The sequence below is a fragment of the Balaenoptera acutorostrata genome, chromosome 6, assembly GCF_949987535.1.
Source record: "Balaenoptera acutorostrata chromosome 6, mBalAcu1.1, whole genome shotgun sequence".
NCBI lineage: Eukaryota > Metazoa > Chordata > Mammalia > Artiodactyla > Balaenopteridae > Balaenoptera > Balaenoptera acutorostrata.
This window is the reverse complement of record NC_080069.1, coordinates 60,155,199-60,173,804: the sequence shown is the minus strand read 5'-3', so window position 1 is coordinate 60,173,804 and position 18,606 is coordinate 60,155,199. Positions and strand designations below refer to the sequence as shown.

At 37.7% G+C, this 18,606-nt stretch overlaps 1 protein-coding gene across 4 annotated transcripts in view; it reads right to left on the bottom strand.

Moving 5' to 3' along the window:
- The window catches only part of TTC39B (tetratricopeptide repeat domain 39B), a 140,288-nt gene that overhangs the window by 19,965 nt on the left and 101,717 nt on the right, over window positions 1-18,606 (bottom strand). For all 4 annotated transcript variants that reach the window (XM_028165145.2, XM_057549272.1, XM_057549271.1 and 1 more), the window contains 8 exons: window positions 12,913-13,018; window positions 11,470-11,535; window positions 9,816-9,924; window positions 9,181-9,248; window positions 9,036-9,095; window positions 7,426-7,587; window positions 6,167-6,258; window positions 1,592-1,718 (listed from right to left, as the gene is read on the bottom strand). In XM_028165145.2, the coding sequence (XP_028020946.1) occupies window positions 1,592-1,718; window positions 6,167-6,258; window positions 7,426-7,587; window positions 9,036-9,095; window positions 9,181-9,248; window positions 9,816-9,924; window positions 11,470-11,535; window positions 12,913-13,018 (790 nt within the window). The remainder of the gene's footprint in view (window positions 1-1,591; window positions 1,719-6,166; window positions 6,259-7,425; window positions 7,588-9,035; window positions 9,096-9,180; window positions 9,249-9,815; window positions 9,925-11,469; window positions 11,536-12,912; window positions 13,019-18,606) is intronic.

Genomic DNA, 18,606 nt, shown 5'->3' with positions numbered 1-18,606 from the left:
ACGGGCTCTAGGCGCACGGGCTTCAGTAGTTGTGGCGCACGGGCTTAGTTGCTCCACGGCATGTAGGATCTTCCCGGACCAGGGCTCGAACCCGTGTCCCCTGCATTGGCAGGCAGATTCTTAACCACTGCGCCACCAGAGAAGTCCCCAGAGTGGTCATATTTTTATCTCATTCCATCACAGGCACAGAACAACCCAGTCTGAGGGTGGTGTTCTCCGAGACTAAGTTGGGAAAACCTGGGTCAAGGTACTAGGTGCAGGCTAGCTCCCAACTGATGCCTGTGAGGGGCTGCAGTTTTCTTTCTCACAGAATATTTAAAGAGCTTCTATATCAATGATAAAATAATAAAAAACCTGATGAAATGAGGGAAGTAAGTATACGAACAACAATTCACAAAACAAGAAATAAAAATGAACAAGCATGTGAAAAGTTGCTCAACTGCACATTTTAACAGTAAAACACTGTTGGTAGGAATTTAAATTGGTACAGCCTTTCTGGAGGGCAAACTGGCAATGTCAAAGTATTAAATGCATATGCCCTTCAACTCAGAATTCCATTTCTAGACATCTCTCCCAGACAATTTTATGCCCATGTACAAAAAGAGAGATATGAAAGAATAGTAATTGTAGCTCGTTTGTAGTAGTAAAAACTGGAAACTAAATAACTGTTAAAGGGGAATAACTGAAAAAACTCTGGAATCAAAAAAAAAAAAAAACATGAACCCCCAAAGGAGGACAGCAGGTGTGAGCTTGCACTAAACAGCTTTCCTGTGCTATGTGACTGCCTACGCAAAACTAAAGCCCCAAAGAGTCATCATGATTTGATATATTCAGTACTTTAAAAAAAAGTCTTCATTAAGACAACTTAAGTTGAAATTATGCTTTTCACAAAGTCTAGCCTAAATGGCATACCGATCAAGAATGTGAGCTCTAGCGCTGGGCAGGGCAAAGCAGCCACCAGCCACTTATGGCTCTGGAGCAATGCGACTGGTTCAAACTGAGACGCACTCTAAGCATAGAACACACACCAGATATCAATGGATGAGTACAATATGCAAGAATGCGAAATCTCATTAATAAGTTTTTAGAGATTACATGCTCAAATGACAAAATGTTGCATAAACTGGGTTAAACCAATACTCTCAAAATGATTATCATGTGCCCTTTTACTTTTCAATTTTTTACCTTTTGATTTTTAATGTGGCTACTAGAAAAGGTACAGTTACATATGTGGCTTGCATTATAATTCAACTCAATTTCAATTAAGTCAACTCACCTCTCTCTGCCTGAATTTCCTTACTTGTCAAATGAGGCTACAAAGAGAAACTCCCCTCATAGAGTTACTGTAAGAATTAAATGATATATTTTATAAATAGCCTTTATCAAAATTCCTAGAACATACCAATCAGTCAAAAAACATCTGCTATACTTTTTATTACTCATTAATAATTTATTCATAAATGTTCACCTTACAAACACAATGGTTTTTAACTGAGCGAACTTCACAACAAAAGTTAGATGTTCTCCCTGCCACTGTGAATAGACAATTTATTTCTAGGAGGCAAGCAGTAAATAAAATAAAGGCAGATACCAGGGCAGGCAAGATGAGCTTCACGGGTGCGGGCAACGAGGGAGAGTAACGTCGAGCCTTCCTCACAGCAAACTTCTCAGTAGGGATCGATTTCCCAGCAATTCTCTGCTTCAAGCCATCCACCTGTCTGTGAAAAGCCCCAGCCCCGGTGAAAGGTCGTTAAGAACACATACATTATTTACACCTGTCCTTGTCACGCTGCTCTCCCTAGACCGGTGGCATCAGCATCACCTGGAAACCTGTTGGAAATGCAAATTTGCAGGCTCCACCCCAGACCTATTGAATCAGCAGCTCTAGAGCTGGGGCCCAGCAATCTGGACTTCAATGAGTCCTCCAGAGGATTCTGACGCACGCACAAGTTTGAGAACCACTGATTGACACGTATTTCTTTCTAGTTAACTTAGCAAGTGTCCTAGCCTATCAAACAGAGTCAAGGAAATCTAGATATAAAATTGGCAATTTCCATAAGTAAGCAGGAAAAAGTCCAAAGTATTTACATTGTGGATACTTCTGAGAGAGGGAATAAGGTATACTGGTACATCTCCTATTCCTTTCTGCAAGTATGACACAGATCTGTAAAGTAACGTGGCTCAAAAGATAGCCATCAATTCATGTATAATTTGAGAAAATGTTTCCAAAGCATAGGTGATTTTGAAAATAACCAACTAAGAACATATACCATGTTTACAACCTTTCTCTCAAAATTCTAAGAAATTCCAATTATAAAATTCACAAGCACATAAAAATGAGAATAGGATGGTGAGACTACATGTTCCTAGGGCACTTTCTTATACATAACTTTGCAAATGCACCAAACACGTTGCCAAGAAGAAATTTAGGGAAATATCCAACTATACTGAAAGAAAAAGATGCAATAAGAGGAAAAAACATTCCAGTATGAAGACAAGCTTGTGTTACATTATTTCTGGGCACAATTGGGGAATATGGATTTTTTTAAATGAGGTATAATTGACATATGACATTATATTATTTTCAGGCGTACCAAGGGCTATGGCTTTTAAACCAGAATGCCCATCATTACTGTGAATTAACATCAGTGGAAGAGGCAGTGGAAATGTGAGGTGGGAGTTGAGGGAAGGGGTCAGAAGCATGCAGTGGACATGAAACCTTGTCATTTAAGGATCACAGAGCCTGTAAGAAGAGAACATTCATTTTTGGGACTCTCCTCTCATCATCCCAACAAATTAGACGCTATCACACACGCAGCAGACCTCAAGCTTTCTCCTGAAAATAAGATTGGTTACATATTTCAAAGAAATTATTTTGATATGGAGAAAATTTACTTTGAAGTACAGGAAGCGTGGATGTAAAAGATCCCAATGTATCTTAATATTCCATTCCATTTGTTGTTTGTGTGAAATGAGGCAATACATTCTACCAGTAAGAGGTGGCATTAATCTACATGGCTTCCACTGATGTTGATTCTATTAGCATACATGGTCCTATTGCTAAAAAGAGCTTCTCTAAAAGCATGAAAAAGTAGTCCTGGTCATACCTTCAAATTTGTTCTGACACATTTGTCAGAGGGTTCAGCCAGGCCATTATTTCTCATAATGTGGTCACAGACTATACTATTCCACTTAAAAGTGTTTGTCACTGGGCTTCCCTGGTGGTACAGTGGTTAAGCATCTGCCTGCCAATGCAGGGGACATGGGTTTGAGCCCTGGTACTGGAAGATCCCACATGCTGTGGAGCAACTAAGCCCGTGCACCACAACTACTGAGCCTGCGCTCTAGAGGCCGTGAGCCACAACTACTGAGCCCACGTGCCACAACTACTGAAGCCCGCACGCCTAGAGACCGTGCTCCGCAACAAGAGAAGCCACCGCAGTGAGAAGCCCGCGCACCGCAACGAAGAGTAGCCCCCGCTCACCGCAACGACAGAAAGCCCGTGCACGGCAACGAAGACCCAACGCAGCCAAAAATAAATAAATAAATAAATTTTTTAAAAAAAGTGTTTGTCATCAATTATGTTTGAAGAACGCAGTTGGGCTTCTCCGTTCCTTAACTTCCTCATCTCCAGTGGTCACCTCCTCCTTTCCACCACAGCCACCCACCCCTACAGTCACACCTTAGACCACTTCATCACCTGTAACTTTTTGACTTCAAAGGACAAATTCAAGCACACCACCCTTTGAACACCACTCTCCTCATTCTACCTTGGCTGTTCTACTAAGACTTTCAGTCCTCTTGCCTTTCAACTTTCTCCCAGCTCAGCAGTCTCCTTCTTTCCCCGTCCCTCCACACTCCTGCCTAGACTGCCAGGCAGGCAATCTTTACTGCAGCATGCTCTGGCTTATGTCCTAGACTCCCTTGCTCATGCCTAGTCGTTGCACTCATCCGGATGAAGCTCAGTATCCATCCTCCCTGCACCTGCACTGAGAACAAGTTGGTATCACTGTAAGTTCATCAACACCAACCTTGAACGAGCCCTGGCACCGCCTGCCATTCCCCCTCCTGTGTTTCTCTCACCACCTCACTGTCCCACTCTCTACAGCAATGATTTCCAATATTCTTCATCCTCCTCAGACCTCCAGCCCACTCCTTTCTCTTTCACTCTCAACAGAGAGCCCTGCCTCCTACTTCATAAAGAAAAACAGAAGCTGTGAGGGAGGAAGCCCTCCATCTCACGCTACCACACACGAGCTTGCATGCCTCCGCACCTGTTCTGGACTTCTTCCCTCCCATACAATAGAGGACCTGGTCCTCCCTCTAGATAAAGCCAGTCCTGCCATCAGTGCTTTGGATTCTATCTCCTCTTGCATTCTCAAGAGCCTTGCAAATATCAGTTATCCCATTTCTCGCTTATATGTCTAACTTCTCTTTCTCCAAAGGATCCTTCCCAGTGGTTTTTGAGAATGCTCAGATCTCTCCCATTAAGATATTCTTTGATATTACATCTCCCTCCAACTCACTCTCTCTCTATCTCTTCCCTTTCATAGTCAAAGTTATCCAGGGATGTTATTTATGCTCAACTCTCTTCATTTCTTTGTATCTCATTCACTCTTTAGCCAATCCCAGTCTGGTTTCTACCTCTGTTCTATTACCTTATCAACTCCCGCTCAGGATACCAATGAGCTCTGTGTCCCTAAAACACATTTTGCCTTATTTTTTTTTAAGCCTACAGCACTCGGTATTCCCAGGCGCTCTTCCATCCAGGTAAGAACCAGCCCCGACCCTGCTTAGCTTCTGACATCAGACAAGATCGGGCACATTCAGGGTGGTACGGCTGGAGACTCTGTCTTATTTTTAAAAGGAATTCTGTGTTCTATGAGACATATTTTGAGCAATCCTGGACGTTCATTTTCCTTTGACCTATATATAAAATGTAGCATCACGTCCTGTCCCGTATCAGCTTTGTCTTAGTTCTTTTAATGTGCAGTGCTCCTTCCTGCAACAGCATCCTCTCAGATGCTGTTCCCTTGGTCTGAAACTGTTACCACCACAACTCCCCACTGCCCCAGCAGCTCCCACGCCACCTTCAGACCTCATCTCAACTATCATTCCCTCTGTGCTCTTATCCATACCCCTCCTCCCACTGGGGAACGGAGGGACAGTGGGTAGTGTTGGTGATGCAAGTATCGTAGGTTTCTGCCTTGCGAACTGGTAGTCCCAGTCACTGAGAGAGGAAAGAACACCAGGTTTGCTAGGGAAGACTGGATGTGGTGAGCTTTCAATGCTTTGACATATCTAAGTGAAGGTGGTAAATGGGAGCTAGATGTATGGGTCTGGAGCTCAGTCACAAGGTCTGTACTAGGGATTTAAACTTGGCTTGAATCAGATTTCCTAAGGTTGAGGTACTAAGACTGACCTTTGAAATCAAAAGCATCAACTTTTAATAGATGGAAGTAGGATGAGTTTACAAAGATACCAAGAAGGAATGGTGAGACAAGTAGGAGGAGAAAAATCAGTCATGTGTTATAATTTTGCATTTACTGGGTGATTATTTCACTGATGTCTAGTTCCACTACAAGATTATGAACTGCACAAGGACAGGATCCATGCCTGTTTATTCAGCACTTAACACAGTAGTGTTCATACAGTAGGTGCTCAACATAAAGGTTACAGATGGATGGATGGATGGATGGATGGATGGACGGACACTGGTCTAAACAAAGTTAAACAGATTACTTCATAGCAGAGCTTCTCAGAATCTTTGGCACACTAATGAAAACTAAGGGTATGTTATATTGTGTTATATTCTTAAGTTTTTCTGATCACAAAATACCTTTGATTTATAACAGTAAACATCTTTAGCTAACAATACCATTTCAGGGAACTGTGTTCAAAATGCAGTAGCAAAGCCCCAATAACAATACAAAAAACCATGTGTTCTCAAGATTCCCAATTACACTGGCACATCTGCAAAGTCTTGCTAAAAGGATGACATTTTGACCCTTAGTTAAATATATTTTTTTAAGAGTTTCTGTATCAAATCAGATAAATTAAAGAAATATGAAGGTGAAGCATGGAAGACCACTAAGGGAAAAAGAAAGTATTTGTGTGTTCCTCTATTCATTCAGGATCTTTGTTATAGAAATAGTGTCTTGCTTACCTAAATAAAGTTACCACATCCTCTTTAGTTGCTACTACATCTTCCTCTGGAAGCATACTCAAAATTGCAGCTTTTAAGAACACATATGTTGCCTTGAGGAAAAGAAAAGCAGCCAGTCAGAGAGCATCCTAGGTACATGACATTGCTATCTTGCAAATCAGGAAAGACCTACAAATCTTCCAGATATAATATTTAAGAGATATCAAATATAAAAAAAAGGAAATGAAGTCTTATATCACCTGTTCCAAATGAGATCAAAACTTTTCACCTAATTTTGGCCATTTCCTATTATACAACTGTAACGTTCATGGATGAGAAAATGGACAAAATGAAAGAGGTCATTATCTCATTCCTCCCAACTTTTCACAAATGGATCAGAATTTTTTTAGAACTCTTTTCTTTAATTGAAGTATACTTGATTTACAATATTACATTAGTTTCAAGTGTACAACATAGTGATTCAATATTTTTATAGATGATACACCATTTAAAGTTGTTATAAAATATTGGCTATATTCTCTGTATATTACAACCTTGTATTTTATTTATTTTATAGCTAGCAGTTTGTACCTCTTAATCTCCTTCCTCTAACTTGCCACACCTGTTAGAATGGCTATCATCAAAAAGACAACAAATAATAAACGTTGATGAGATTGTGGAGAAAAGGGAACCCTAGTATACTGTTGGTGGGAATGTAAATTGGTACAGCCACTATGGAAAACAGTATGAAGGTTCTTCAAAAAATTAAAATAGAACTACCATATGATCCAGCAATTCCATTCCTGGGTATATATCCAAAGAAAAATGGAAACACTAATTCGAAAAGGTATGTACATCATAACGTTCATAGCAGCATTATTTACTAAAGCCAAGACATGGAAGCAACCTAAGTGTGCATAAACAGATGAATGGATAAAGAATTAATTTTGATTATTATGAAAAGCCTTGTTATCAGGGCATCAAAAAGTCTACAAACAATTATCAAGACTTGATATTTAATAATTTTTATATATAAGTACAGTTCATCTTCACAGATAAAGCCTCTTTGTTGAAAAAGACTATTTGGATGGCTTTTAAAGCACGTAGTGCTGAGGACAGTGGTTATAAACAGCAGGTACTTAATGCATACTTCCTCCTTTGATGGATCTCTAAGTTGAGAAAACAGTGTCAATATCATACTATGGAACAAACAGTCCTAAATAAAAATCATCCTGTACACTTATTAGCAAACAGATGACATTAATGAAACTGTACTTTACCTTGGACCATTTACTCTCTTTGCAAAGCAGATCTGAATAGTAATACGCCTCCCTCCAGTTTTGTTGGAATACAAAAATCCACATCAGCTCCCAATAACAGAGATGGTGAAACTGTTTCCATTCTTCTTGAACTGAAATGCATTTTCGAAATATCTCTTGTGCCTATAAGTCAATTGCATAAAGCTGATCATCCAGATATTAGACAAGGAGATAATAACCTAATGGAAAAATACATAAAACACTTGGTACAAAAAGAGCAAAATCATCACTCACTAAACCACTCAATACGACAACACGTTCCTTTCCTTATATGCAACAATACAGTTAAATTTTGCCTCTTTATTTAATTTTGTGAGAGGGCCATGGAACTTTATAATGTGGGAGTAGCAAAGTTCCTTTCTTAAGTAAGACGTAAAATGCAGAAGTCCTTTAAGAAAAGATTTGACAATAAATTTAGAACTTCCAGTGGGTAAAATATACCTTAAACAAAGTTAAAGGCAATGGACAGACTGGGAGAAGATATCGCTATATGCAAAATGGGCAAAGGATTAACCCTTATCATACAGCAATTTTATAAAATCCTTAAAAAAAGACAAACAACTCAGTGGGAAAATTGTTTAAAGATATAAATAGGAAATTAGAGAAAAAGATATATGAGTGACAAATATACATATGAAGAAATTTTTACACTGGAAAATATAAATTAAAAAATTAGATTATCATTTTTCAACCATCACATTGGCAAAAATAAAACAGATAAATAATGACCAGAGTTGGCAAAGAGCACTGAAAACAAGTATTCTCATACCTTTACAGGAGTTTAAATGGACTAGCCTTAAGTTAGGAGGGCAATTTGTCTGAATTTATCAAAATGCAAACATCTTTGACCTAGAAATCCTCATTATCAGAATCGATCTTACATAAATATACCTTTGCACAGAAATATACACTAATAATGTTTACAACAGCATCATGTATAGTAGCCAAATGTCTATCAATAGTGTACTGCTTTAATAAGTACAGTATATCCATCTCATTGAATGAAACCCAGCCATCAAAAAGAATGAGGAAGATTTAGAAATACTGACCTGGAAAGAAATCCAAGATGTATTGTAAGTAGAAAAAAATCAAATCAAGGAAAAATACATGTTTGACCCCATTTGTGTAGAAGAAAATTGTTCATGAGTATATTTATATAAAAGGCTATTCACTCTTCTTCTTCAAGGGAATTAGTGAATAATTTCCTTTGATGGGGAGCACACATGTAGTACAGTGGAGTGACCTTTATGCAGGGGCAAGATTCCAAAGTCAATATGTAATACCGAGATGGATAGTAGTCAAAGATTTTTGAAAGTCCCTTAAACTACCCAACTATTTCTATATCCTACCCTGAACTGCCTCAGGTACTTTATGTGCAAATGTAGAGTATATTCAGTAATCTACTACATATCATAGAGTGCATCCACACAATTAACTTTTGGCTTTTTAATTACATATTTTCCCTTTATTTCTGTCTAGCGCGTATAGCTGGACTTGCTCATAGGGAATGGGTGCACTACACAACTCCACCATATAGACAGCCCCCTAAATGACCCCCTCAAATAAGTTACCTCTTCCACATTTCCTTTCAGCAGCTCTATCCGGCCATGATAAAACAACATGAGGGAGCCCTGCGGAGGGAGAAACAGACTGTTCAATGGTCAACCCTGGTTGATTGATTATGGCTGAAAAAGACACTTGAAATTCTAAGCGTACATTTGGAAACTGCTGGAGGTAGGGTTCAAGGAGACGCTCTGCTTCCACAACATTCACTTCTCCTGTACCTAGAAATTTAACAGGAAAAGCCTCAGTCTTCACGAAATGTGGTCGACATTTATAAGTCTTTCTACAAATTTCATTAAAATATAGCAAAGACCTATTCATGGAAAACATGAAAACTGTTAATTTGCCATTTTAATATTTGGGAAATAAAAGAAGACAAGTCTCATCTATGACTTTAGTTTAAGAAAGCTCTAGGGCAAATTCTTAGGAGCAGAGGTGGTTGCCTTCAATTCCTAATTGAAATTTCTAGTTTTAATAGCAATATTAAACTTATTTTAACCAAAAATTTAATTTTCTGCTAAAAAAAGAAATGTAATATGCTAAAAATAGATCACCTTAAACAAGCTTTATAGAATTTTTTAGCTGAGAACAGATTAAAAAGAATGTGATGAAAGAAACCCTCCACCCCCTCTGCCAAATGTTACTATGAGAAATGTCACAATTTTCCACTTTTACTCAAAAGAAAGGTAAATATAGACTACGATCTCTTACTGATTTTTCTAAATTTTTACTTACTCAGATGAAAGATAATCAATTTTCAATGATGTGAAATATAATCCAGTCCTTACCAAGTATCAGGGAGATATACGTATGAAAAGCTAGTATAGTTAAGCAGCATAGTGGAGACCTCATGCTTCTTCCTAAGGCACCTTCCTGTAACTGCAGGATGCCCAACTCCTATGGGAATTAGAGGCATTTTAGAATGAGAAGAGCATGATTGAAACATCATATTCAGAGACTTTAAAATGCTAGCTCATGGATCCCCACCCTCCATGAAGGTGGGGTTTATTTTTCAAGAGCTTAGAATAGCAGTAATATCTAACTAGAAACAAATTTTACATTTTAAACTGGCATAAGACAATCTCCCAAATTCTTATATCATGTGACCTTAGGGAGAGAAAAAGGTAGAGCTCATTTCATAGAAAATGCTGTATTTCTCTTATATAAATATTAATTTATTAAAACATATTGAGGATCTAAGTACAAAACGCTATGGTGGGTATGAATATATACAGTTCTATGTATTCAAAGATCTTTCCATCAAATAGGGAAGGTAGTACATGAACACATAATTTTATTGGAATATGGTGAGGGCCATAAGAAAGATAAGTAAATGATTCTGAAAGTTAGGAATACTTGAGCCTTGTTGGGAGAAGATAAGGGAAAGCTTTGTGGAATAGGTGACATTTATCTCAATCCTAATGGATGGAGAGGCTCTCAAGAGACAATATTTGGGAGGATGTCAGTTGGGAAGGACATCCAAAACAGACACCAGCAGAAGCATGGACACAGAAAAGCACAGGATCTATTTGGAGAACAACCATTTGCCCAGTTTAGCAGGAACACTGGGGAAGCAAAAAGGATGGGTAGTAGGCTAGAAGCATTGGCTGGAATCAGATCCTAGGGCCCTTGAATCCATGCTATAGTTTGGACTTTATTCAAGGGGCAAGTTGGAGCTACTAAAGAAATAAGGTGGAAGATGAATAGTAGAGCGGAAGGGTAAAGATGAAATACAGAGTCTGAATAGACAGACAATATCAGGAAGGGATCACCATAAATACATAATACTTATGGAGAACCTGGACAGTGGAATAAATGGGGGAAAAAATTACAGCTTCTTGTACTTGTTCTCATACATTTCTCAAAACCTGCTCTCTGGACTAACAGGGACAACTTTTGCAATAAGGCAACTCTGGTAATAGCATATTGAGTGTTATGATTAATAAATGTTATACACTACAAAAACAACCACACAGAACTATAACAAACAAAACTCATGGAAAACAAATTTCCTTGCTTAGTTTTATAGCGAAACTTGTAAAAACAAGGAAAACCAAAACACTGCAACTATACTTGATCCATACGAATCATAAAAGGTTAGACAGGGAAATCTAGCCTAATTTCTTGGTTTTGCAGGAAACTCTGGGGTTGCAAAAATGTTAGGGAAGCATATTTTAACCTCACATGAGTACTAAAGATCCAGCAAGCAGCAATATTAGTAAAACATAAATTTTAATCCCAGAATTTAAATAACAAAGATGAAAAATTTTAACTTTCAATAGAAAAACCATCTCTAACTCCTGAAAAATATGATCAAGACCCAATGCCTCTTTATTGTTCTGAAAACAAATTGCTAGTTATGAGGACATGTTATATTTCCCTCATATTCAATAAATAACTTTTATTTTCCTTGTCAAAGTTAAGAAAAAATTAATTTTGTACCCTATTTCCAGAAAATCCTATAAATTCTAGTAGTCTGATAATCCGTGCTGGTAAAAGGGACAGCATCTGTAAGAAAAAAAATACAAGTGTACTTATGTGTTAGTATATCTAACTATAGATAAATGTTAAACTCTAAACAACTTAAAGTTTTAATGATTCAGTAATATGAAAAATTAGAACCAAGTTTAAACCACTAGACACGTCTCAATCACCACATACTGCACCTAGTATAATCATTACTTGTGACTTAATTTCATTTAGTGAAGACAATACACCTAAAAAATTAAAAACAAAACAAAACAAAAAACCTGGCTTTTTCAGAATGCTCTAAAGAACACTTGCTCCTTTCATGTGGGTTGATAAAGTCATGAGAAGATAACCCCCAGTGTCCACCTCCAAACAGTGTTTCTTTTAGCATCCTTTTCCAGAAAGCAAAAGCCTGTTGTATTCTTCATATATGCAGGCATGACCCAGAAGTAGACACCTACAGCACTACAGCCCCTCTCTGGGACATCCCTAAACAGTAGGATAAAGGGAAGTCCTCCCAGAGCAGAACTTTGAGCAGTGCCCTGGTTGTTCACTTTGCTTGGAAGGAGAAATGGCCATACATGCAATTATTTACTGATTCATGGGCGGTAGCCAATGGTTTGGTTGGATGGTCAGGGCTTTAGAAAGAACATGATGGGAAAATTGATGACAAAGAGCTCTGGGAAAGAGGTATATGGACAGATTTCTCAGAATGGGCAAAAAATATGAAGATATTTGTGTCCCATGTGAATGTTCACCAAAGGCTGACCTCAGCAGAGGAAGATTTTAATAATCAAGTGGATAGGGTGATTCATTTTGTGGACACTAGCCAGCCTCTCTCCTCAGCCACCTCCATCATCAACCAATGGGCTCATGAACAAAGCGGCCAAGGTAGTGTATACACTTATGCGTGGGATTCCCTTTACCACTTAATTTTCTCATCAATTCCAGTCAAACCTTAATAAAATACCAAAATATCTAAATAATATAGCAATGGGACAGATATCTACTCAAACCCTTCATCTACCCCAGAGCTTCATTGTCCCTCAAACTATATTGTTCCCTCACCTATTTTCAATTTCAGAGCCACCATTGCTATAGCAATAATATTTCTGATGTGGAAATAGAACTGAATTTCAAGCTCCTTATTACCAAAAAAATGTTACTAGTCCATTCAGAGAGCTGCATGCTTCCCTTATTATACAATCGAAAACTATTCTGAGCATGTGCAGAACTTTACAGCACATTCTGGCCAAAGCCCCCACTGGTTCACAGCACAAGAAAACTGATCCCACTGTAGCCACTTGCCAACCAAACCCAGGTAGTGGTTCAGGGTGAGGTTCAAATGCAGTAGCAGAGGCACTGAAAACCTAAGATTCTTTTACAAAAGATTCTGGTTGCTTTCTGATCACTTACCAAATTAAAGGCCCCTATTCCAAGCTTGACGCCACCTTCAAACTCATAGAAGAATTGCTGCTCAACTTTGTTCTTCTGAATTACATGCAGGATAGAAAGACATTCTCTGGATTGAAGAAAACAGTTATACTGTAAGTTTACTGTGACACTGAAAACTAATTTTAAGTCAAATTTTGCATTTACATACCATAAGATAAATGTCATTAGCCAAAATACTAGAGAATTTTTAAGTGGATGATGCTGTGCTGAGTTTACTCTTTTTTTCTTTTTTTAGTTTGCCGGTATTTTATTTTATTTTTTAATACATCTTTATTGGAGTGTAATTGCTTCACAATGCTGTGCTACTTTCTGTTGTACAACAAAGTGAGTCAGCCATATGCATACATATATCCCCATATCCCCTCCCTCTTGAGCCTCCCTCCCACCCTCCCTATCCCACCCCTCTCCTGGGTAATCATCCTTAAGGAAAAATGACACACTCATTTCTACACTGTTTATCAGGACCAATCTTTCTGGGCTTAAAGCAAAAGAGGGTTCAATATCAGCAAGCAAGACTCAGGAGCCATAGGACTGCAGGACTTGTGATCTCAGTTTCCCAGCAATGTGTTAGAGGAGACTTCCTAGGAATGCTCAGTCTCTCAGCTGTTGTGCACACTTCAGCAACCTACCTTCCACTGAGTAACTGAGGTGCTACTGACAAAAAGACTTGAATTTCAGCATGATCACCATGGTCTCAAATAGACCAAAATAAAACTCACAACTAGGAAAGATTGAAAGAGGAAAGCAAACTCGATCACAATTGCCTGCAACTGTCCTCTTATTCTTCCCTCTTCCATCCAAGCCAATCTTTCTGATTTCTCACTTTAATTACTTTTCTATGCATTTTTCCCTTTCCCTTCACATCTTCGAAAGGCAAATACTTAATCAGAGAAATGCAGATGAAAACAATGACAAAGATGTAAAAATTGGCAATAACCAGAAATTGCTTATCAAACTGACAGATATATTTTTTAAAGGTAATAAGAAATAGCCAGATATTATGTATCACCTGGTGTGATGCAATTATAAATCATGCAACTTCACTTATGATGTATTCTAGCCAAATGCATCTAACCCGAATCTAATTTCCAGTTTACAGGAAATATAAGGGGCTACAGGAATGCTATGGACTGAACTATATTTCCCCAAAATTCATATGTTGAAGCTCTAATCCCCCCACCCAGTGTGACTGTATTTGAAGACAGAGATTTTAGGAAGTAATTAAGGATAAGTGAGGTCATAATGGTGGGGTCCTCCTCTGATAAGATTGGTGGCCTTATAAGAGGAAGGTCTCTCATTGCCATGTGAGGACACAGTGAGAAGGTGGCTGTCTGCAAGCCAAGAAGAGAGTCCTCACCAGAACCTGATCATGCTGGTACCCAGATCTTGGACTTTCATCCTCCAGAACTGTGAAGAAATAAATTTCTGTTGCTTATGCCATCCAGTGTATGATATTTTGTTATGGCAGCCTGAGCTGACTATGACAAGGAACAAGCTAAACGAAAACTCAAGGAAGCCACCAAACAAATCTGTGCATATCCTGCAGGACAAATGGGTTGGGCTTTTCAACAACTCTCATGAATATAGAGACTCTTCTAGAATAAGATGTATTTAATGAACATAAACACTGGATGCTCAAGACAGTCTTGGGTTGGATCCTGGTGCTGACATTCCAGCAGTAAAAGAGATTTGGGGCCAACAGGCAAAATTTGAAGATGGATTGAGTATTACGTGAAATGAAGACTTGTTGACATGAAAAAGTAAAGATCATTAACTGAAAAAAGCAGGTTAAAAAATAGTACATACAGTGTGATCTCAATTTGGTTTAAAAATATATATATATCTTTAGATACATGTAGAAAATATTCTGAAAGAATACATACTAAGGTGTTAACAGCCATAATTACTGGGTAATAAGTATATGGGGTGTGTGTGTATTTTAATATTTGCTCATCCACGTTTTCCTATTTTCCAAAATATATATGCCACTTTTGTGATAAAAACCATTATTTTAATTTTTTAAATGGAAAACCAGTGCTGGCAAAGGTAAGAACAAATAGACACATTCATTTATTTCTGGTAAAATAGTTATAGTAAAGAGGTTGGCAACCTATTGGAACATAGTCACACCCATTTACTTATAGTCTATGGCTGCTTACACCCTGCGGTCATAGAGTTGAGTAGTTGGGACAGAGATCTTACGTCCCACAAGCCTAAACACTTACTGTCTGGTATTTTAAGAAAAAGTTTGCCAATCCAATTATTCTTCAGAATAATTTTGCAATATATATCAGAAATCTTACACACATGCATATCTTTGAACCAACAAATCTAATTTTATTCTAAGGAAATAGCATGGATACACACAAAACTTGACCTATAAGGAAAGACACTGTATTACTACCTATAATAAAAATTTATTAACAAACTAAATAGGCAACAACCGGAAATTGGTTATGAAGACAGTTGCATGCATGCATACATTTATACATACACATGTAGTATATCCACATAGTGGAATACTATGGAGCCATTAAAAGCCATGATGAATTAAAAATACTTAATGACCTAAAATTTTCTGACATGAAGTGAAAAAGGAAATTACAAAATGATACAAAGCATATAATTTCACTGTATAAAAAGATAATTATATATGCTTTATACATGCATAAAAATTCAAATGTCAAGATATCAACAGGATGGCAGGATATGCATATTATGTTCAGAATTATTTTCTGTGTAAATGTTCTATTTGCTGATAACAGATGATTATTACAAAATGCTCAAATAATATGGAGAAAGCCTAAGTGTCCCTACACAATCATCCCACAGAGAGACGGTCACTGTTAACAGCCTGGTACATAATTTTCTAATTGTTTTTATGCTTTACTAAGAATGCAATCTTTAGAAAACACAAATGGGATCACATAGTATATACTCTTCAATAGATTATATTGACAATTTTCCATGAAAATGCATGAAAACTACCTTATTCTTTAACAAGTGCATATTATTCCATTCTATGGAATCATTTATTTAACCAAATTCCTATTCTTAAATCTTCAAGTTGTTTCAAAATATTCCATATTACAAACAATGCTGCTAAGAGTGTTCTTTTACCTTCATCAAGTACTTTCCTATATCAAGTACTATAACTATATTTATACCATCCTAACTGTGCATAGGATAAATTCTTAGAAAAAGAACTTCTGAGATCGAAGGTGATGCATATTCTTAATTTTGGTATATACTGCCAGAACATCCTTCATAAAAACTCTATCAGTTTAGACCCCCACAAACCTATGAGTTTCTCACACCGTCATTTGCCCTGAGTCATTTATATCACATTTCTATTTGTATTTTTTATTACGGGATATTTTTGCCACGATGAAAATTTAAATGTTTATTTGGTCAAGTCAGTCTTCTATGGTTTCTGATTCTATGTCACACTTTAAAAGGCTTCTGAAATTGACATCATATATCTACAGATATGACGCACTGAGAAGGACACCACATCACTTCTATAGTATTCTTGCCATAGATGCAAAATCTGAATTCAATCATTAAGCAACATTAGATAAGTCCACCTTGAGCAATGGTCTAAAAAATACCAGCCCAGTATCCTTCAAAAATGTCAAGGTCCTGAAAGACAAAGAAAGACTGAGGGACTCTTCCAGATTAAAACTGACTAAGGAGATGTAACAACTAAATGTGACATCCAGGATCCTGGAGTGAATCCTGGACCAGAATAAGGACACTGGTGGGACAATTAGAAAAATTTGAGTAAAGTCAATGAAGTAGTTAATAATATTATATCAATGTTCGTTTCCTGGTTTTAATAATTATATTGTGGTTCTATAAGATGTTAACATTTGTATATTGGAAGAATATATGAAAATTCTTTGTAAAAATTCTGGAATCATTTCAAAGTGAAAAATTTTTAAATAAATCAAAAGTTTAAAGGCCTTTGTACTTTAGGGGCTTCCCTGGTGGCGCAGTGGTTGGGAATCTGCCTGCTAATGCAGGAGACACGGGTTCGAGCCCTGGTCTGGGAAGATCCCACATGCCGCGGAGCAGCTGGGCCCGTGAGCCACAGCTGCTGAGCCTGCGCGTCTGGAGCCTGTGCCCCGCAGCGGGAGGGGCCGCGATAGTGAAAGGCCCGCGCACCGCGATGAAGAGCGGTCCCCGCACCGCGATGAAGAGTGGCCCCCACTTGCCGCAAGTAGAGAAAGCCCTCGCACGAACCGAAGACCCAGCACAGCCAAAAATAAATAAATAAATAAATAAAATAAATAAATTAAAAAATATATATATATTAAAAAAAAAAAAAGGCCTTTGTACTTTAGGACTATAAAAAGACTTTCCTATGTTTGTGCTTGTACTCTTCTAAAAATATTTTAATATTAAATCTATATGGAATGTATCTTTTTTTTTAATTTTTGAATTTTATTTTATTTATTTTTTTATACAGCAGGTTCTTATTAGTCATCAATTTTATACACATCAGTGTACACATGTCAATCCCAATCGCCCAGTTCATCACACCACCACCCCCAACCCCCTGCCGCTTTACCCCATTGGTGTCCATATGTGTGTTCTCTACATCTGTGTCTCAATTTCTGCCCTGCAAACTGGTTCAACTGTACCATTTGTCTAGGTTCCACGTGTATGCATTAATATATATTTGTTTTTCTCTTTCGGACTTACTTCACTCTGTATGACAGTCTCTAGATCCATCCACGTCTCAACAAATGACCCAATTTCGTTCCTTTTTATGGCTGAGTAATATTCCATTGTACATATGTACCACATCTTCTTTACCCAGACATCTGTCGATAGGTTGCTTCCATGACCTGGCTATTGTAAATAGCGCTGCAGTGAACATTGGGGTGCATGTGTCTTTTTCTTTTTTTTTTTTTGCATGTGTCTTTTTGAATTATGGTTTTCTCTGGGTATATGTCCAGTAGTGGGATTGCTGGATCATATGCTAATTCTATTTTTAGTTTTTTAAGGAACCTCCATACTGTTCTCCATAGTGGCTGTATCAATTTACATTCCCACCAACAGTGCAAGAGGGTTCCCTTTTCTCCACACCCTCTCCAGCATTTGTTGTTTGTAGATTTTCTGATGATGCCCATTCTAACTGGTGTGAGGTGATACCTCATTGTAGTTTTGATTTGCATTTCTCTAATAATTAGTGACGTTGAGCAGCTTTTCATGTGCTTCTTGGCCATCTGTCTGTCTTCTTTGGAGAAATGTCTATTTAGGTCTTCTGCCCATTTTTGGATTGGGTTGTTTGTTTTTTTAATATTGAGCTGCATGAGCTGTTTATATATTTTGGAGATTAATCCTTTGTCCATTGATTCATTTGCAAATATTTTCTCCCGTTCTGAGGGTTGTCTTTTCATCTTGTTTATGGTTTCCTTTGCTGTGCAAAAGCTTTTAAGTTTCATTAGGTCCCATTTGTTTATTTTTGTTTTTATTTCCATTGCTCTAGGAGGTGGATCAAAAAAGATCTTGCTGTGATTTATGTCAAAGAGTGTTCTTCCTATGTTTTCCTCTAAGGGTTTTATACTGTCCGGTCTTACATTTAGGTCTCGAATCCATTTTGAGTTTATTTTTCTGTATGGTGTTAGGGAGTGTTCTAATTTCATT